The sequence below is a fragment of the Haplochromis burtoni genome, unplaced genomic scaffold, assembly GCF_018398535.1.
Source record: "Haplochromis burtoni strain Fernald_Lab_line unplaced genomic scaffold, NCSU_Asbu1 Contig_56, whole genome shotgun sequence".
NCBI lineage: Eukaryota > Metazoa > Chordata > Actinopteri > Cichliformes > Cichlidae > Haplochromis > Haplochromis burtoni.
In genome coordinates, this window is record NW_024582417.1 from 1,964,153 (window position 1) to 1,986,338 (window position 22,186).

General features: G+C 40.1%; 1 protein-coding gene across 3 annotated transcripts in view; it reads right to left on the reverse strand.

Moving 5' to 3' along the window:
• LOC102289583 (serine/threonine-protein kinase PAK 3) overlaps positions 1 to 22,186 on the reverse strand; it is a 52,970-nt gene that overhangs the window by 5,172 nt on the left and 25,612 nt on the right. For 2 of the 3 annotated variants that reach the window (XM_005922198.3, XM_005922197.3), the window contains exons 2-11: positions 10,861 to 11,054; positions 10,621 to 10,721; positions 7,878 to 8,031; positions 7,719 to 7,756; positions 4,803 to 4,865; positions 3,297 to 3,452; positions 3,041 to 3,215; positions 2,343 to 2,406; positions 1,282 to 1,330; positions 122 to 234 (exon numbers count right to left, since the gene is read on the reverse strand). In XM_005922198.3, the coding sequence (XP_005922260.1) occupies positions 122 to 234; positions 1,282 to 1,330; positions 2,343 to 2,406; positions 3,041 to 3,215; positions 3,297 to 3,452; positions 4,803 to 4,865; positions 7,719 to 7,756; positions 7,878 to 8,031; positions 10,621 to 10,721; positions 10,861 to 11,032 (1,085 nt within the window). In that variant the 5' untranslated portion in view covers positions 11,033 to 11,054. The remainder of the gene's footprint in view (positions 1 to 121; positions 235 to 1,281; positions 1,331 to 2,342; positions 2,407 to 3,040; positions 3,216 to 3,296; positions 3,453 to 4,802; positions 4,866 to 7,718; positions 7,757 to 7,877; positions 8,032 to 10,620; positions 10,722 to 10,860; positions 11,055 to 22,186) is intronic. The other variant, XM_005922199.3, reaches the window with a different exon arrangement.

Below are 22,186 nucleotides of genomic sequence, written 5' to 3' on the forward strand. Positions count from 1 at the left end.
ATGAAGAAATTAACAACTATAATTAATTACCATAATTAACTCATTACACCTACGGTGTAGATTTAACACAGAAGCATAAATCTTTCTACTTATTTCTGTGACTCTACAGGTGAAATCAAACCTGTCAAGGTAGTTCACTATGTTGGAGTTTTTGTTTTCCCTCATCACCAAGATCTCATTGATGATCAACTCTTTCTTGGGCTGCTGCTGCAAGTTCATCTGCTTAATGGCCACCTGAGAAAACAGACAAGATATACTGGGTGTACAATAAGTTCCCCGATGGCTCGGTAAGGAAAAAGAAACAATATACAGAATGTTAATGTTGTTAAATAAACTCCTCAAAAAATGAAAGGAACATTTCAAAAACAAAACGTCTTGCTGGATAAGGATGCCGCATCGTTTGACGGAAATGGAAATTATCAACTTAAAGACGGCTGAAATCAAAGATCCTGAAAATCAAAGTGAAACACTGATGCGGCAGGCTAATCTATTCTGCTGAACTGTCACTGCAGAAACTCAAAATGCTACTCAACAGTTTGTGTGCCCCCCACGTGCATGTATGCATGCCTGACAACACTGGGGCATACTCCTAATGAGACGAAGGTGTCCCGGGAGATCTCCCAGATCTGGACCAAGGCATCACTGAGTCTGAGGTACAACCTGGCAGCATTGAATGGGCTGAAACATAACATCCCAGAGGTGTTCAATTGGATTTAGGTCAGGCAAATGTGGAATCATTCATCTAGGTATTGCCTGCATACTCTTGCTGGGTTTTGTCGTGCACCAGGAGGCAACCAGGACCCACTGCACCAGCATAGGGTCTGACAATATAGTCTGTTTCTGATTGTTTTGGTCAGAGACATTCACGTTAGCATCCTTCTGGAGGTCATTTTGTAGATCTGGCAGTGCTCATCCTGTTCCTCCTTGCTCAAAGGAGCAGATACCGGTCCAGCTGTTAGGTTGGGGACTATCTACGGCCCTGTCCAGCTCTCCTACATCCTGGAACTGCCTATGTCCAGGAATCTCCTCCATGCTCTTAAGACTGTTAATAGCACATACTGATGTGTCATCCTGGGGGATTACCCGTGCAACCTATGAAGGGTTCAGGTATCACTTCATTCTAAATGCAACACTAGTGGGAAAAAAACGTTAGAAAAGACGAGGAGGGAAAAATGTCAGTGGCCTCCACCTGTAAAACGATTCCTGTTTTGGGGGTTGATGCTGTACTCTGATTATAAAGAGTTCCTTTACATTTTTTGAGCAGTTTACAGTCTGTTATACCTCTTGGCCGGTTGCTATATCGATGGCAGTGTACACAGTCCCGGACGCTCTGCAAAACACAAGATCAAAATGACACCAGCACTGCAAATAGTGGTGACTTTTTACATTATTCAGAGACCTTCAGGATTAAAATATGAGGTGTGACAAAGAAGCCCCGAGGGCAGACATATATAAATCAGGTTTTACTTGCATTACATCAGACTGATCTCATGTTCAGAGTCACTATCTCATGGACCTTTGCACTGTTGCATGAGCAGATGCTAACTATAGTGTGTTAATATGACCAAATTTCCCTTTTCCTTTTCTTTTGATATGGAGAGAAGTCTCAAATTAAGTTGTATTCTAATGATGTTATGAAATTGTGAATTAACATAGAGGGGAAAAAGTCCACACTTCATGCCAGAGATGTTTTTTTTCTTCTTCTTAATGAGCTAGATTTCCTAATTTAAACCTTAGCAATGACAAGCACACACACTTGCTTCCAATAGCTGCTCAAAGGAATGGTATGCAGCCAATCTGTCCTTATTAGGAAGCATAACTTGTAATACAAGAAAAAACCTCCACTGTGAATTGAGGCTTTGTTTTTCCCCCTCTGTCTCTTGCTGTCAGCTACACCTGTACAACTCTGAATAATGAGGCACATTTTAAGTCAGCCTGACAAAGAATAAATATACAATCATCTACTGTTTAAATAAAAGCTTCCTGATCCAATATGGAAAAGGTGAGCGCGTCAGAGCCGATAACAGCAACACCACTTTTATCTGTGCATATGTACAGGGAGAGTGACAGAAAGCCACAGTGTTAAAAAGAACAAAAGACAAGGAGAGATAAAGGGAGAGACACAAAATGGCAGAGCTAATCTGGCTCTTGGCCTTTTTGGGATAGAGTTTTCATTTCCTCTCTACTTATTTTTCTTCCAGTAATTCAGCCAAGTTCCCCTCTGCCTCTGCCCCCCTGAAGTGGTCACTACAGCTCCCCATCTCCTGCAGAGGCTGGCTGTTCCTGAAATTGCTCTATTTCAGTAACTGTGACGGCTGGTTGATGATCATGGAAAGACTTACCCTTGTCCTATTTTCTCGAAGCGTGTGTACTTCTTTTTGGGATCCCCCACACTCACAATACTCCCTGAGACAGAGAGAAAGCAGATATATAATGATTGTCCTGTACTGTGTGTGTCAGTGCACGCTGTCAGGAGACGCTTCATCCAAACACACACAGGCACACACACAAAAAAAAAAAGGAAATGTTTTTATGCCCTTTCATTTCAGGCAGACCCTGCACAGAGAGCTTATGTACACTCACATCTAATACACAGAGCTTTCTGGGTATTTCAGCTAAAGTTGCATTGCAGAGATGGGAGAAATCCACTATTCCATGTTCTTTTGAATTATTCTACCAAATATAGAGGTTGTGTACTAGATGTAATATATGGAAAACAGCTACTGGAAACCAAACATTCAGCCTCTCTTTTTAAATCAGTACAGCGCACAGCTCAGGCCACACACACTGACACAAATCGACACAGATACACATCAGAGCATTAGCTAGTGCCGAACACAAATGGTCACATCCTCAGAGTTGTTATAATGAATATACAGATTTTAACCTCAAAGGAGTTTATATTTTATATTTTTGTGCTTGGCAATGACATTGAATGCGACTGATTTTGGGCAAATAGATGAGGCTGTCTTTCCTAAATTTATCCACAGAAGTGTGGAGAGGGCAGAGCGTAAGAACATGGAGCTGTAACTGTACATACTGAGTCTCTCCAGAATCTCCTCGTCCGTCATTTTGGACTTTTTCTTCTGCCGGTCGGTATGGCGATACATTGTGTTGGGCGTGTTCTCCGGCTGGACCTGTGACTCCGGTGGAGTCAGCACCTCTTTCACGGGGGTGGGAGGCTTTGGTGGATCCATGACGGAGCGCGTATAGATCTGCAAGAGAAGCAAGATATCAAAGGAGTTGCAGAGGTATAACAGCGCAACAATTCTGCAAAGCGCACGATGCCAACTAACAGATTTGGTGTGTTCCGGTCGAGGGGCAATGACCGGGGGCAGTTCGTCGTCGTCGTCCTCTTCGTCTTCCTCTTCTTCCTCCTCCTCTTCCTCCTCATCCTCCTCCTCTGACACAGGCGGAGCAATCGGGGGTTCTGTTGTTGATGTTTTGGCACCCTGGAGGGTAGAGTTAGAAGTCAGTGTGGATGTATGTAGATGTATGTGCCAGTGAATGAAAGTAAGGAATGAAAAGAAAAAAGTGCAGATTCTTAAACGTATCCATTGTTTTTTCCTGTTACAGTTTTGCTTTGTTACTGCTATTTGTGAACAGTCTGTAGACCCCAAACCAGCCAACGTGCAGGATCTGATTCTTGGCCAGTTCAGGTTCAAAATGATTCTGTGCAACATACATACATAATCAGATTACTAAAGGCCAAAAGTACGCCGAGACTAATAAAGATAGCATTCAAAACTGATTTTAAGTTAGCTTGCGATTAGCATGAAGCCAAAACAATTTTCAGTGTCACTCACATGAAAGCAGCAAAAACAAATCAGGATTAATTGTCAGAAAAAAAAATGTTAATAGCAAAGGAAAGAATAAGTCAGGTGTGAGCTAAAGAGAGAAGAGTGAGGTGGCATCCAGTGCAGTTTATCAGAAGCATTTGGAGTTGTGGGGACTGGTAAGGTGTGCCATGAGAATGAATTTTTTAAGTAACAAACTGTTAAATATTTGACTGTAAGAGATAGCATACTGCAGCAGTGTGCAGCATGGTGGTGAGCTGCAGACCTACCGTTGATGTGGGAGTTACCTTTTAACAAGTGTGATTAATAAGCCCCAGACATATTTATTATGTCTAATGCTCAGCCTTTTCCCCCTCTAATCCAAAACTCTACTTGCCTTGGATCATCTTCCTCTTATGGAATGGAAACACTTCATCTATTTCAAGTCTTGTCATGCATAAATGAAGCAGTGCAGCTTAGTTCTAGTGATTAAAGGGAAAGGGTCTGGCTGAGGGAAAAGTCTCAGTCCTTCGTTCAGACATACTGGGCCTCTGACCTGCTCCAAAGTGGGCTGGGCCAAGACTGCAGTACAGGAAAGGCTGTCTGTCTAATTGTAAGCAGTTAGCCAGCAAGGGAGCCATGCGGTAATGTCTACAATGGTGATGAAGTTACAGGCAAATTACTGGATTAAATTTTCAGGAGTATGAGCTCATACATGCAGTTTGACAGTCATCACAACCCTCTGTGGCATGCGCCACTGCTCTGCTACACGATCCAGTCAAAAAAGAATTAACAGATGCTCTTTGTGGTAGATGACAAATATATCTGGAACATCAAAAACAAAAAGATCCAATCAATCCCCCGTGAAATCTCAGTGCAGAGAGTGATGATGCTTTCATAATGAAATATTGTGTGCATTTTGCATTAGCCAGATGGCATAGTCAATAGTAGGAGGTCAAATAGTTGAATTTAGCTTCAAGGCCAATGCAGAGATAAGTCATGTGGATAGTAATATGGAGGAGTTACCTTGTCAAATAATGCGCTGCAGGTTCTAAGGCTGACAGGAGGCCCAGATGACAGCAGCCGGTTCTGAATGTGAAGGTTGAAAATGGGAGGATTTACTCAAAACAAACCCACACATGTGTAAGACTATGTGAACTTTAGGAGAGGGTGGAGGGGGCAGAGGTGGACATCATGTCCGTGCATTATATCCCACAGCCAGCAAGAGGAAAGGACATGATAGAGATATACTACGTCACCTGAGGCCTGTCCATGGCACTGAAGTCCTGAACAATCTTTGTCTTTTTATTATTATTTTTTATGTTATATAACCATCATATTTGGACACTACAGTACTGACAATAACATTATCCTGAGCGGATGCATGTATGCGCCTAATGTCTGATTCTGTGATGAACCAACCTTTTCAACCAAAATGAGATCGCAGCTGAATGACACCCAGTCTAGTCAAGCACACGCACACACACAAGGCAGAGTGATGTGTCAAAAATATGTCCTTTCCACTATATTTACTTTGAAACCCGAGAGTACTGTGTTTAAGTAAACGACTAGTACTTTTCGCAGTCATGTTGCACTAGCTGGCAGCCAGGAATGTCGATGGAGTTTGTAACTGTTGTAGATACTCGAGCATAATCACTACTCGCTGCTGATAAAAATCAAAGCCTCTGGGAAACTCTTCTCTCAATTAACCATCCACAGAATGCACGTTTTGTGTGAGCGCAACCAAACTGCATGAAATATTATTCTTCTCATTTAAAAAAAAAAAAAGACCCATGCACCAACCATGCTGGATTTCAAAGTATCAGACGTTACAGTAACAACATCAATACACAAGTGATGAAAACAGCCAGTGCAATGTGAGATATAACCCACGCTCCTGTTATGAATGTAGTAACACGAACAGCGGTTTAGCGACAGGTATTTGTTGACAAACTCGTAATAAAAGGAAGCTAAGGTGAAGTGGCCTTATACCATATGACTCAACGGTTGGCTAACTGGGAGAGATTCCTAAAAAGCTACAACAAAGAAGGAAAACCCAAACATGAACCACTTAAAGCAACAATTAAGAGCCAAGAAAACTGAGGACAGGCAATGTCTCCTGAGAATGTGTCAAATTATTTTGACTGTTTCATTTCACTAATGTAATTTCTATTAACAATTTTAAAAAAAAAGCACAAAGTAATCATTGCTGCCAAAATAATAATCTCTGGGGTGTATCTAATGTCTCATAAAGGAGGACTCTGGGGATAACGTTTGGCACTTTAAATTCCTCGTGAATTTCTGCCTGACCAAATCTTGGATTTGGATGCAGCACGATGTCTGTACTGCCAAAATATGCAGCTATATATGTATGCTGAGCGAAAGTCAAGGTCAGGCAGACACCGCGGGCTCAAACTGAAGTTCAAAGAGCTCAAATGAAAATCTTAGATATAGACATTGAATAGGGTTTTTTTTTTATTATGGGTAGCAACCTCTACGTGCTAAAATATGAAACCAACATAGCAAAAGCTGCAGTTTCTCTAATCACCACTTGAGGCTGCAAAGTAAATTTGCTGCACACTTCCACATTAAAATGCTCAACATTACAGCAGAAATAATTATGTTTACAACCTGGTACAAAAAAAGAAGCTGGATTTTTGTTTACGCCCAAAGTTAGGAGTGCAGCTGCTTTGACTGACAGTTAGATGGAGACAAAGGCTGTTGTAGCAATGTGCAGTTAGTCATTTTATTAGAGATTACTTCACAGTAATTAGAGGCATCTGTATCTGTGCAGTGCACCCATTTAAACATGGTCGCTCCTGGCTGTAGACAGAGCTGCTTACAGCAAACAAAACATTAGTTTTCACATATTTTTCTGCATAAAGTGATGTTGAAATAATATGAGGTACTGTAGCTGATGAGTACTTTCTTCAATAGAGGAGTTTTTGGCAACGTTCCTGTAATTCTGTTTCCTTAAGACTTAAAATTGGCACTATGACCGATAGCTGAGTCACCTCTGCATGCTGTTGAGCACTGTGACGGTCCAAGATTGAGATGCTTTAGAATAGCCTTACTGTGCTCACTCACACAATCTTTTAGATGGACTGCCACACCCATTTGCCCTTCACAGGCATACAGCTGTATCAAGCAATAGCTTTGCATGAAGAGATCCCAGCGTAGTTTGCCCGGGGCAGCAAATCCTACTAAACAGACTCGGATTCCACTTCTTCACCCAGCGTGCAGAAAGCATAGATTACTCTGGTCAAAGTCAGGAATGAGGTCAGCACAGCGGGAGTCCTTCTAGATGCAGTTGAAGCTCCGTCTATTTCAAAATCTGGTTAAGTCGATTGGAAAAATAAACAAAGCTCAGTGGTGGCTCTCGCAGCAGCCATCGTTTCTATGCGGGAGCTGCAAGAGTGTTTGTCATGTATGCAAAAATCAGGGAATTATGCCACATAGTGAGGGCAGTAAGCCTCCAGAGGGGAACACGCACACTCTGTCCATTAGAGCGAGAAGGCTGTGTGAAGAGAACGTGCCTTAAAGTAACACGGTCTATTCTAGAAAATCCCAGAAAGAGACAGCGAGGGTGAAGTGATGAAGATTTACTGGGGTGTAGGTGGAGAGGCACATTAATACTCTGAGCATCAGGACAAAGAAATAAACCACCTAATATTGCAACTTACCTGTTAAATTATTACACTGTTCGATAAGTTATAAGAATTTATTTGCCTGCATCCATTAATCAGACATTTTTGAAAGCAATAAAATGTTGCAGAGATCGTGGCTCTGGCTATGGGTCAGAGATTTGATATACCATCGTAATAAGTCCAGGGATATGAAGAGAGCAACTGGCATAAACTCTGTTAGATTATGATTTCTAAATAAATTATTTAGTCATAGAAAACCACAAACAGTGACCAAAGAAAGTTTACAAGAACTCACCAGAGTGTTTGCTGCTATGTACCCATGTGCTGACTTGTCTGAAATGAAAAGAAGACAACATTTAAAACAACATACTGAAAATCTTTTGTATTAGATGCAGATCTTTTAGCCTTTTATATTGCTAACTGACATTTTCCATGAGTATTTAGGTGAGATTACCTCCTGAAGTGAAGCTCATGTACTTCTGGTTGTTGACGGTCTCTTTGGAGTCATAAAACTTCAAGACGTCCAACACGGCCTGCGGGTTCTTCTTCTGCTCCAGCTTGGTGATGTTCGAGGTCTGTAAGAGCCGTGCCCACTGCTCTGGGATGCCCTTTACAAAGAGACAGAGGCCACAGGTTAAAGCATCTCGAGACAAAAGGATCCATCTGTGTCTGAGAGAAACACAAAATGTTTATGTAGGCTTTTCTCACATTTTTTAACGTCATGGTATATTTGATCACTAAAGCTCAGTGATCAACAATTTGAAACACATCGATTAAATAAAAAGATCCTTAATATTCCATGTAAATAAATATTCTTTATATTGCCAGTCAACAACAAAAATTGATCAGCTTTTTATAAGAAATGAATTTTAAAAGAAAGCCGCTAGCTTTATCCTTGTATTTAATTGGTTAGTATAAAAGCATTATTGCTTTCTTTACTTGGAGCATAAAATAATCTTTTGAGACAATTTCTTCTTTTTTATCTTTAATGGGAAGTGAATATCCGTCAACAATGGCTTTCTTTCATGCCAGCTTTGTAAACTCATGCACATTTTTACTATTAAAAGCAAATCAGCTGCTGGGGGAAAAAAGGCTGGCAATAGAGGTTAAAAAAAAGAAATCATACTTGGAGGGAGATCAAGGGAAAAAAATCGAGAGCGATGTACTTTATTCTCCCTGAAAACCCTGAAACAAGTAAAAGTGGCTGCTTCAAAACTCTTAAAAGAGCTCTGTGTGTCACAGGCACATAGCTTTTAAATGAACAAGGAACTATTTGTTACTGGTACTGTGCTGCACATTTGGTAGTCAAATGGTCCCGAATATGTAATCCTTAGTGTAAGGACGTTTTTATAGGGTTGTGATGATAAGACGCAAACTTCCTACAATTATTTTTTAGAATAGGACAGACTAGACTAGACTTTGCATTAGTAGTTTATTCCCAGCACTGTCAAACTAGTCTAGGTTCAATATATGTATCTATGTTATTATGAGTGAGTGGGTGTACGAATATGTTAATATGTTGTTTTTATCGTTTACTGCATCTTTTTAATACTTTTCCCATTAACGAGAATCTCACCAAGGATGTTAACCAAATGCAAAGAGTGCAATAAAAACAACTGTTGTACACACAGGAGTCCGCATGGTCCTGTGAAAAAATAAGTACACCCTTACTGCTTCCAAAAGAACTGTTATGCAGCCAGGTGCTGCTAATAAAGTGCACTTGATGAGCTGGTTATCAGCCAGTGTGAGCACATCTATAAAAAAACACAACTTTTAGCAGTTTGCTGGTCTGGAGCATTCAAATGTGTGTTAACACAGCCCCATAATTTGGCAAATTCATCCCAAGGTCAGACCATACAAAAAATTAAGAGCTAGATCTTAGACTCTACAGGCCTCAGCATGTTAAATGTTAAAGTTTATGACAGTACAATCAGAAAAAGACTGAACAAGTATGGCTTGTTTGGAAAGGTTGCCAGGAGAAATCCTTTTCTCTTTAATAAGAACACGGCTGGATAGTTTAGGTTTACAAAGTACAAGACTTTGGGAACAATGTCCTTTGGACAAGGGAAACCAAAGTGGAGATGCCTGGCCATAATGCACAGAACCACATTTGCTAAAAAAAAATAAACATCAAAGCATAGCAGTGTAGAAGTAATGATTTGGGCTTGTTTTGTAGTCATTAATTCGACTAAAAACTTCTCTGGTATAGCAAAAAATATTCTAGAGTCAAATGTGAGGCTGTCTGACAGAAACTGGGTCATGGCACAGGACAATGATCCCAAGCACAGCAATGAATCTACAAGAGAATGGCTGAAAAATCCAAAAATAAAAAAGGTGTCGCAGTGGCCAAGTCAAAGTCTAGACTTCAACCTGAATAAAATGCTTTTGCAGAACCTTAATAGAGCTGCGTTTAATTAAATGCTCGCAAACTTCAGTAAAATGAAGGAACATAAAGGAGAGTGGGCCAAAATTCCCCCACAATGATGTGAGAGACATTCAATTACTTCACATTATTGCTATTACAGGTGGTTCCCCGAGTTATTGAATAATGTGGTGAACTTAGTTTTACCCAAGACTGTAGTTTTTACTGTTCAAAATTCACCACAGAGTAGTAAATTGTATTCATACATCTGTAAAGCTTTAAATAATTAGAATAATTACCTTTGCATTTAAAAATCTGTGCTGGAACTGCTCTACTGAATCACAAACTAGGTAATGACAAAGACAGTGTATTGTATTTCTTGCTAGTACATTAAGTCTGCATAGATTACCTAACTGCTAATAAAAGAATGAAAAGAAGCGACGCATAAAACGAAGGAGAAAAAACAATTAAACTGAGAACAAAGAGCATTAAACAGTGAATATAGAGGGCGGCTAAAATTATGTTTCACGGTATTTTATATCTAGACTTGTGTAACAGCATCAAACTGAGACTGGACCTAAAATGTAATTTACCAGGAAACACTGAAGGAATCAAGTGCAGGTTTCACTTGATGGGTTCGAGTGATTGTCATTCGGGTCACTTGTATTACCAAACCTATGTGGAGGAAATTTAATTACTAGCTGACTCTATCACTTTAGGGAAATGTGAATTTTGAAATGTGTGCCTGTAAGTTTGCTTTCAAATGAGAGGCGAATTTTAGAAGCACATCTGTCCTCATTTATATGCCTGATCATCGGGTGAAAGCGATACTCACTGTGAATTCTCCTGTTACAGCATCAAAGCCAACATGAATGGTGTGTTCGAAGTCTGAGGGTAGGGATATCTCAGGACGTTCCTTCTCTTTCTTCTTGTTTGCTAAAGGAGATTGACAAAAATCTGCTTACAAGCTCATTTTTAACATCTATTTTTTTTTCTTTACACACAGGAAACAAGCAAACCATGTGATCAAATGTGCTGCTGAGCCTGAAGGCGACATGTTGAGAAGGATACTCACTCTTGTCTCCCCCGGGGAAGATGGAGCGCAGGCGGACCTTCTTGTTTTTCTCTTCAGGAGCCATTGGAAGCGGTTTGGATGCGTGATTCACTGATGAAGAGTCTCGGGAACTACTGTTCATTCTCAAGGGGGGGGCTGGTGGTTTCTCTTCAATATCAACACTATCAGACATCTTTAGTAGCACTCACAATGCCCTGGGAAAGAGAGAAGGAGAGAGGTGTAGGAGCTCAGTGTGAAAAAGTCTATGTATAGATCAGTAAGAACTCAAACAGCAGCAGGTGATGAAAGCTACAAAAACCCTCTGCACTGATCTTAGCTTTGAATTTCACTTGCACTTAGCCCTATGCATAATACACAACAATGTTAACTTTGCTAAACTGAGGAATACAATTTTTTATACACAAAAGCATTATTTCCATTTGTAGTACATATTAGGTGTTCTGGTTCACCAAGACCTGCTGTGTAAAAGGGAGCAGGCATCAGTAACACCAATGAGTAATGACAATGAGTAAGTCAGATACAACATGAAAAGAAGGAGCTGGTGGGTTGCAAAGCGCTTTGCTGATGCACAGCACCCGTGGACAGGCTAAAATTGTAGGTCGTGTAGGCCATCGGCTCACACCCCATCTAATATGGACTGGCAGTGAGATCAGCTGATCTGCCAGGATTGTGGCTGCGCATGACTTCATGAAGAAGCTATGCCTGATTGATCTTTATTAAGGTCAGGAGCAAGCCATGGAGTTTAAGGGGCAGTTTTACAGTAGAAAAGCCACAGTAAAAAAAAAATCCACAGTGGTATTTTATATTAATATGTTCATGCAAATGGTGTGCACTTACATTTTTCTACCTCAGTGGTACTTAAATAGTGTTATAGTAACAGCTAAGCTGCCATGCAAGAAGTCCAACAGCCATCAGGAGTTTCAGTGTCTTGGTAAGCAAAACTTCGGTATGTGGAGTGATTGCGGGACCAAACCATCAGCCCTTCAAGTGATGGATAAGGTAATAATTATTAAAACTAACTGATTAATTTCTTGAGGGTTTAAGGAGTCACAATGTTTCTGGATATTTAAAATTGAGCTATTTCTATATATTACAGCTATTTCTTATATTTTGTAGCTTTGCAATCTATTGTATCATTTCATTTAGTTCAGTCTGTTACTGTCCTTATTGTCTTGGAGCAACTGTAACCATATAATTTCCTTAAGGATTCTGATTATGTTTCTGATTTTCTCCCTTGTAAAAGAGATTTGATCTCAGAAGTACTTCCTGGTTAAATATAAGTAACAGCACTAGTACACTTAATTCTTCCTATGTGGACACGGCTGATATTTTGCACGGCAGATTTAAATCTAATTTAGATTTAAAGGTAGACTCAACAACCAAGAACTGATTCTCAGAGAATCTGGCAAGAGTAAATATTTCCATCACTCATGCTCTAATCTTCCATCTACCCATTGCATCTACACATCTTAGACTCCTTGAGTGCCGCACCCTGAGGCCAAGCCCATCATGTGATGTGCAGCACAGGCATCCCAGAAAGCGGGCCATCCATGTGGGCCGCCCCCTTGCTTGAGACCTACATAAGCGAACAAAGACACGCTCTCAAGCTTTTACACAGCGAGCCTTGCCTTTGACGAATCACACACGTGCCTTCGTGGTGGCCTTTACAATTGTACTTAACCATCTCCTCCTCCACTAGGCACAGTTTGATAGATCACGCTGCACTCTTCCCTAACGTCCCAAAAGAACTGGTTTGGAATAAAAGAACTTGATTAGTGGAACGATGCGACATGATAAGAAGCCACCGTTTCATCAGATTTTGACAGTTAACAGCGTTATTACACAATACCTCTGGCTATCTCCATCTGCTGCCTCAAATTCTTGTCTTGTTGTGAAAGGGATTTGTCAGTAATGTGTCATTTCATCATAAACCTGTTTGGGCAGGACACCAGAACCACAAATCAAGGCTTCTCAAAACATGCTCATTGTTTGTTTATTTAACTGTGCAGTAACTACCTCAGAAACATGTCAGATTAAGAACAAAAACCCCCACAAAAACAACATCATCATTAACTGTTTCCCTGTTAACTGCTGATTGAATGTAAACATCCAACGGATTCAGTAAACAGATTTCATTATTCCATTTAAACATTAAACATGTTCTTCCGTTGCATAACATTACCAATATGCTTTAATGTGTAAGGAATTGAGTTTATGACTCGTAAAAAACAAACTACAAAATATGTGAAAGTTTATATTACATTAAATAAAAGCTTGGAGATTAAACATGGATCTGAGATAAAAGCTGCCAACATAATCTTTATGTCTAATTAATTAGACAGCATTTGGTATTCTCCTCTGCTAGTGACGTGATAGCTCGCACTGCGATCTTTTCAATTAGATTAACTATTCAACAACGACTGCCGGAAATTATTTGGCAAATATCAGCCCATGCACACTGCCGGCATTCAATAGCAGCCCAGCTCGCTGTAGATGAATGTAGAGTTGAAATGTTAAACATGAACATGAACAAGAACTGAAAACAAGAAGCGTTCCACCACTGGAAGATAGGGATAAAAATAATATTGCAGCATCTTCCTTTAACAGAGGTTACATCAGTTGAATCCTTGAGAAACCTTTAAATCACCCTTTCCCAAGAATGATCTGTTAAAAAAAAAAGAAAAAAAAAGTGACTCACTCCTGACAGCACGGTTAACTGAAATTAGATTTTGATCTGGCTTAGCTAGAAGGCACCGACTATTTTTGAATAACCAGTCAGCTCCAGAGACATACTATGATTTTAAAACGCCACTATGTCGTTGCTATTATTTTAATACCGCGTTTCAAAGATCTTATGAGATATATTGCTGGTGGGGGAGCACTATGCTGGCGCTTTCCATGCGAGACTCTAGACGACAACAAAAAACAGGTTTGCTTAGGTTGGAGTTTGGGCGTGTCACTGACAACAAAACCCAACAAAACTCTGCTATTTACAGAGGAAATTCACAATGTGGACACATTAAAGAAACAGGGCGTGTATACAGCACGGCTGTCCAGGCAATAAGGAAGACAAGGTTTGGTAACCTTTGTATGCAATCTGACACAATCAGCCAAATTTAGCTGAAGGATCACAGGGATTATTAAGCTTTATGGCTTAATACTGTGGCACCAGGCTTACAGCGAGTGTGGAAATACTGTTGAACTTGACATCTAAACTTTTATTTAAGCTTTTGATTTTTTTCCCCCTCATATCCTTTTCTTTGCTTCTCAATCACAGTTACTGATCGTTTCTAAATGATCCATAACCAGACCGGCTGACTGTCTGTCATCTATCCTATTAAGAGAGTTCACGGGGTATAATTTTTTATAATCGGTGAAAAAGTGCAGCACTATAAGTGATTTAGTGTCACAAAGTGGCATCCAAGCTGTCTGTCTACCTTGTCTATGGATCATTGCAAAAACACAAACATCCCTGTCCTGTTAAGACTCACACAGCTGCGACTAAAGCCTCTGTTAATCCGTTAACATCATTTTTTTTTGCTATCAGTTTTGCTTCAATTGAAGTCACACTGCTTTTACTGTCACGCACAGAAGTGGATTCAGTAACGTGCGCATTAAACAAGCGAGACCTGCCAACAGCGATGGGGCTCTAATCTGTCGAGTCAATATCTGGTCTGAAAACATGGAGGGAAGAATCGGTGGTTACAACATCAAACAACGACAGGAGAGTTTGAACTTTTCAAATATAAAACTAATGAGTTCTTGAGGTTTAGTCGGGTTAGTTGTTCCCCCTTTTCAGACATGGATTTGTAAAACTGTTGGCTTCTAATAGCCATTCTGTTATTAAACAGAGGAGTAAGGAGCCATGACGCATGCATGATGCATTGGGCTCACAATACATACAGTTACATGGACTTCTATCCAACAACTCATCCATCCGCTTATGCAATTCACAGTGGCAGGCTGCAGATGGAGCCTATCCCAGCTGTCAGAGGGCGAGAGGCTGGGTACACCCTACACAGTCCCCATCAGTGATATAAAAAAGTGTTGGTGAAACTATTTTAATAGTTACTTTGATCATCAGCATGGATGACACACAGTCACAGGAATGCATATTTATAGAAACAGCTGGAAGCAATACACTGACTTATTCCTTTTAATGTTTTGTCCAATTTCAGATTGCAGTCACTACTTATGTCTCATTAGCCTGACCCGTCACATACCTGCTGTAATGTAAAGGTTTAGTTAAAAAAAAATATGTCACTGTAATAGATGTGAAGCTTTAGAGCGAGTGGGAGAAAGCAACATATATGGATGGAGTTAGGTGGCTTTGGAGAGGTCGGTGTGTCTCTGACGACTAAAACGCACATGAGCGGGGTCGTCTGCACTCTGATGATGACAATTTACGGAACAGCTGATGAATCTGTTCAGACTTTTTCCAGCACACAATAATAAACCAATTTAAAGGAACTTCTGCGAGCAGTTTGGGCAGAGTGATGTCACAAAAGTAAAAGTGGGTTTACTGTGGCAAATTTTCAGAGGTGCACGGTCACACGTGAAGCTGACATATTGTCAGATTATTAGAAACGAGTACCTGTCTGAAAGGGCTCCTTTGCTTCATCAATACTCGTGTCCTCCTCGAGAGCACACACCACTTATATAAAAACATTGAAGTGCTCATAAATATGATAACGTTAGGAAAGAACTGTCCTCAGAAAGCAACGTGGCTGAATGATGGCTAAAAAAAAAATCCCCAAAACCCTCTTCGGGATGCTTCTGTTTATTTTAATGACAGGCAGTCGTGAGTGAGCACAACAAACAAAAACAGCAGCAGCAGCAGCATCACAGTTAGATATTACAAATCTAAATGTGGTCTCTAATGCTGTATGGCTGTTTAGCTTATCACCTTCCTGCCGGCAGTTCTGCTGAACGGCTAAAGATGGCAGATTCATGAAGGCCCAGACATTACCGATTCTTCGCTCACATAAAACACTGACCTATTTACTGTGCAGACTGACAGGCAGGCAAGCAGTCAGTAAGTACACTGTCCCTGAAACAAGCAGCTACTATTTCTGAAACACACACAGCCCAGTCTCTTATACATCAAGTGTACAAATGACTTTTACCGATACTGAATTTACTGGTACGAGGCTGAACTACACCAGCAACGGGGAAAAAGGATTGTAAGACAGATTTCCATCGTTTCACTTTTAATTGAGTCAAAATGCAGAAGAGGAGAACTGCAGCTGTAACAATGATCCATGACATGTTAATTTGACAGAAGTTACACCCCCAGCGTCATCCTTTTTGACTTGCTTTAGAAAAATGTGACATTTTGACAGCGATATACAAATGTGCAAGCCTCCTAAAAAGAAATAAGATAAAACACTAAACCCGCACAGACATTACTGGAGATGTTTTCACATTTCTCTTCTATAAAATATTGATATATCCATGAAGAGTAGGCATTTCCCTTGCTCTTTCAAACATTAATGCTGAATTTGAATGGCTAACCACAGGAAGAGGCTCTAATCTTGAGCCCATGGCAGCCCAGTAATGGCCCCACAGTGGGGGGAGGGCTCCATAAGCTCAGCTCTCCATGCCCCTGATTAGGACACGCTCTCTGGTTGACTTGGCTTCGGCTGTCCTTCTATGAAGGATGCTGATTACTTGGGATGGGATAGACAGCTTGAGGACGGTCAAAAGATAAGGAGGAAGGAGGGATACTCCGAAGCTGCACATCATCATTTTTATTTGCTCCATCTGTACAGAACTTTTACTCTGCATTTTATAAACACAGGGTCAGATAAATTTCACTTTACAGACGCACACAGTGTCACACAATAACAGCTGTCAACATGTAACTACACAAATGCCCGTCTCCCCCGTGGCTGGACCCTCAAGATCAGAAGAAAACCCGCAGTCATGTAGCCCGCTTCCACATGTCATCCCCTTGCATTTCAACTGGGGGGCAGGGGAAGCGATGTCTGACATTCATGTCTGTTAAAGAGGACTCGTGGTCAAACTAAATTAATGGCTGTTTTCATTTATCAATACCAGGCTGTGACTATGCTTTGAAACTTGGTGTACAATATTTCAGTAAATAGGTAAGTCAGAAAATCCTTATTTCTTCAGGCACTGACACTGACAGTTAAAAACCTATTTTTGGCAGTTCTTGGATTGTCATCCACATTAACACTTTCTGACAGTTTGTTGCAGACAGATGAGAAGCTTGGTGCCACTCCTATGTCTGAACAGGGACATGTGATAATGCAGTCAGCAGATTGTTTATCTCAACATAAGCACAGGAAGCAAAGGCACACAGCTACAGTCATGGTAAAAACACAGTACGGCATCTGTCAGTTCAAAGGTTTTACATATCAGGACCTAACAAATGATCCCATCCTAACCAGGTCTTAAAATAAGGTAAACGCAACTTGAAATGATGTGTGTAAGCACACTCTTCTAAAGCTTGCTTGCAGAACCAGTCTTTGAAAAAAAGGGAGTTTTGTTCATTAAGGTTTACAGGCACGTGCTTATACATAGCTCTATTAAGGGAGCATTTCAATCAGGTTGAGGTTTAGATTTTGACCGGTCCACTTTGATTCTTTTCTTTTTCAGCCATCATTTTGTACAGTTGCTAGTATTTGAGGGATCACTGGCCTATGTTATGACTGAACTCGAGCTAAGTTTTAGCTGTAAGGCTCTAGAATACTTTGGTAAAAAGTGTTCATGGACTCAGTGACTGCAAGGTACCGGGTTGATCTGATATCCTCGTGTTGGTGTTGTTCCCAGATCATCATACTAAATGTTGTTCCAGGATCAACATTGCAAGTGACCAATCAGAATGTTGTGACGTCATACTTTTGCGACTTCGGGAAAAACCGGCATTAAATCAAAAAACTGTACTAAAGCTGCGTGAAACCGCCTCTGTCCGCCGATCAACGGACCCTGACCCTAACCGTAACCGTAACCTTTTAATAAACAGTAAGCAGAATTGATATTGTCCTTGCAACATTGGAATTTCATAAATGCACGAATGGCTTGGCGCGCAAAAGAATAACGTCACAACAATGTGATTGGTCACTTGCAATGTTGAACCTGGAACAACATTTTCATGATGGTCTGGGAACAACACCAACACGAGGATATCAGATCATCCAAGGTACCGTGTGGCTACAAAACAAGCTCAAATCATCACTGCTTCACCACCGTGCTTGAGAGCTGGCACGAGATGTTTGGATATAGCACAGTATCGTGTTTGGTGAAATCAAACAGAGAATATAAGTGGTGACATCTGCAGTTTGATCTCTTCTGTCCAAAGGTCACGGATCCAGACATGCTCTGGCTTGTTCAGGTGTAATATTGCAAACCATGCTGTTATATTGTTTTTAGAGATTAGAGGCTTTCTCTTGGGAGCCAAGCAAATAAGCCAATACTTCTTCAGTGTTCTTCTAACTGTAATGTTGTTAACTTGAGTATTCAACATGCTAACTGAGGCCTGTAGAGTCTCACCTAGAGGTTTGTTGCCGTTCATTTGAGAATTATACACCTTTGGATGAATTCTCTGGGGAAAATCGTCAATTATCTTTCTCAGTGTAGAATGATGGAATTTAAATTATTTGTAAATGGGCATGTAACCCTTCTGAGATTGATGTGCAGCAACAGTTGTGTCTTTAAGATGGCTGCTGCTGTCTTTTGTCCTTGGCATCCCGTTACCACACACCTGAAGTGCCAACACTTGTTAAAAATCAGTTAATTAAGTCCATTTGACTTACAGCAACTGACCATATTTCTCTGTGGAAACAGTAAAGGTGTACTTATATTCTTTTTTGTTCCATTTATTGATTTTTTTGCACACACCGTTTCAGCATTTTGGCTTTTTACTGAATTTATAATGACATGGTTGTATTAAAATGGATATATGATGTGTGATATGTAAAACCTTGGAATTGATAGTGGGTGCACTCTCTTAAAAGTAACAAAATGTGCACACAAGCACCTCTAAAGCGCGCAAATGTTCAAACTACAGCTCTTACTTTCTATTGTTCTGCATTAGTAAAGTGAATTTTACAATTTAATGTAATACTGTTCAACATTTAAAAGAAAAAGTAAAAGCATCAAAAGCACATCTAAAACTCACGACAGCGACTTGATTCCCGAGTCACAAAAGAAATTCTGACATTTCAACTTTTGTCAAATGAAGCTTCACTTCTTTGGTTTAAAGCTTCTACTGCAACACTCTGTAACTCTGCTTTGCATACAGCTCCAACGTCTGGTTCATGAAAGGGACAAGTCACAGCTGCCTCACACACTTTTATTGTAACAGGTGGCAGGTGAGACAGAGGTGTGCAAATTTATTCCTCGTTTCATGTTTCAGTGGGGGAAGTTTGGCTGTATGTAGAAAGATGTTGTCACACTTCTAATAGTCATGCCAATACAGTTAATATAAGTTCCATAATATAATAACCATACCTGATCAAGAGCCTGATGACAGGTTTACAACATATTCAAAAGTATGCCTCCCTGCACAAAGAATGAGACTTCTTTCATTTGTTTATTTTTCCAGGGTAAAAAGAATCACATGTTTCACTGGAACAAACAAAAAAAACATCTATTTTTAGGGGATACACGCGCCTTGGGGGAAAGCTATGAACATCTTTTAATCGTGTGAGTAAAAAGGCTTATACCCGCTCATAATATGCCAACTAGAGCATGATTACACAATATCAAAGGAAAAAGTAAATGAATGAAACAGCTTTCAAATACACTTTGAAATAGCACTTCAAATGTCCATTAACACAGAGATCTGAGGTCTGAAACACAGCTGATGCACATACAGTATATTTTTCTATCCAAGTAGCTTTTCTAAGACAGAACGTGGCGTTTTACTTCAATCCAGTGTTTGTAATAGAGCTCTCTGTTCCCTTCTTCTTCTTCTTTTTTTAAAATGCACAGCACAGTTTGGAAATATCTCTGATCACTGACCTATTATTAGACACGAGCCAGAGTATGATCTTGTTTCATCCGATCATAGTCTACAAAACCACATGTATAGGAAAGAAATTATAAATATTAAACAAATTAAATGAAAATATTACACCCGGTCATTTATCAATTGTGGGAAATGCTACTTATATACATATGTATGTACAGAAAAAGAATAGCTCTTTAGTATGTCGAGTACTGTATGTCCTATTGTGCAGTTAAACTAAATGCAGCCTTGCACTTTGGCTTCCAGGAACTGTATCCTGTTCTAATGCTCAGGCGCATTCAAATTTGGGATGTTTGGGGTTTTCCTGACATGAACTCTTCCCTTCAGGTTCCTCTCACAATATATCTATTGGTAGAAGAACAAGAATTTCACGTATTCCTCTTTAGGAACAATCCAAACCACGTTGACCTAGATGCAGTAAAATCAGACCCAACCCATGTCACTAACACCACCAAGGTTGAGGTTCTTTTGCAGGAATTGCAACGTTTTCCTTTCGTTCTCATCTGTCGACAAAGGCTTTCCAATATGTTTCTGGCTTTCTCATGTGATCTTTAACAGACAGAAGATGAAAACCACTGTTCCTTTAGTGAAGTTCTGGGTTTTCTCCTTGCAGCCCTGTCAGATATACCATTTAATCCAGTCTTCTCATCATAGTGGACTCAAATATGACCATTAGCTAACTTGAGAGAGGCTTTTAGTTGCTTAAAGATTACCCACGGTTCCTTAAATTAAACCACTCCTGTGGAGGGTAACAGTGGTCTTGAGTTTGAAAGCAGTTTTAATTTTTATTTTAGTGAGTTCAAATGTTTTTTCACATCAAGTTTTAGCTTTCAGTTAACTATAATAACCTTGCTCCAAATGTTTTTTCTCTCCCCGAAGGGAGGGAGCATGCAATATGTTTGTCTCTCTGTCTGTTTGTTAGCAGTTTAGCATCCACAGTTTTCAAGATATCAAGTTCAAATTTTGTGTGACGGCAGATATTAATAACAGCTTGAGCTGATTCATTTTGGTGAAAATCTGATCAATGTCAAGGTCACACCAAATGTGACTGGTCTTGTTTTATTAAGTAACCCTGTTCAGACTGATGAAAATCAATAAATCTCACTTGTTGATGCCATGATTTATTCCTTTGATTGTTTTGAAGATCAGACTTAGATACATGTTTGTTTTAATTTAAAAAAAGGCAGCACCCTAACACCTGATTCTACTTTTACCATCAAACTAACGGTCAACAGTCGACGTTTTCTTGCTTCGTTTCTACTTGCATTTCATTTGTTTATGTGGCGTGACTGAGACACGGCAGGACCACAGATTCGGTGTTAGAGCCATTCTATTTATTCTAGCTGCAGCTCTCAGCTGTCAGCTGCAAATCACACCACAAAAAACTAACACACAACAACACAATTATGTAGGTCAGTGGGCGTAATTGGGGATGCCGCGCAGGTGCATGGGCCCTCCCTGCACGGCACCGCAGACCACGCCCCACCACAGTTTAGTTGGGTTGTTTTGCTACTTTTCCGATATATGAAAGTTATGTTCACGGTTTGTGTCACATTTAGGCAGAAATGTAAAAATTTCCAAAGGATTCCCAACTTTGAACTGAAACTGTATCTAATCAGTGTAAATTAAATCACTATAAATTAAATTAATGTAAATTGGACAGTATGCGTATCATACATAGCTGACTTCAAATGACAAGAATAAATTAAGCGTTCCAGTAGCTAAACCATTTAGATAAAAACTAAGAAGATAAAATCACTCAGTTTTGAGGTGCTTATATTTGTACACTGAAGAAATATTGCACAATATTCTCACCTATGCTGCTAAATTAGATTACTGCAATGAACCCTTTTGCTTGGCTGTTAAGTTTTACATTGATCTTGTCCCATTCCAATTAGCACAACACTGATTAGATTGCAAAGGCACGATGATATAACCTGCCTTATTTTCTCTTCAGTAGCCAATTTATTCCCTCGCATTCAAAGGATTCAGTGGTATTACGAATATTATCCCTTTGGTTCACTTACTTTCAATTAAACAACACTCTCCTGACAGATTTGGGTACACCGATCCTCATATTTAAAACAAAGCAGAAACTGCAGGCTCATTTTACCCCCACAGTCTACACTCCAGCATGACTCTCATTTTACTGAGCACCATCCTTTCCCAAATTCCCCTGCTGGGGAGGCTTGAGAGCTCACTCTGTCATTTAATATTTAGTTCTGGCGAACCTGCTCGAGTGCTGTTCCCTCAAGTGTGTGTATACACACACACACACACACACACACACACACACACACACACACACACACACACACACACACACACACA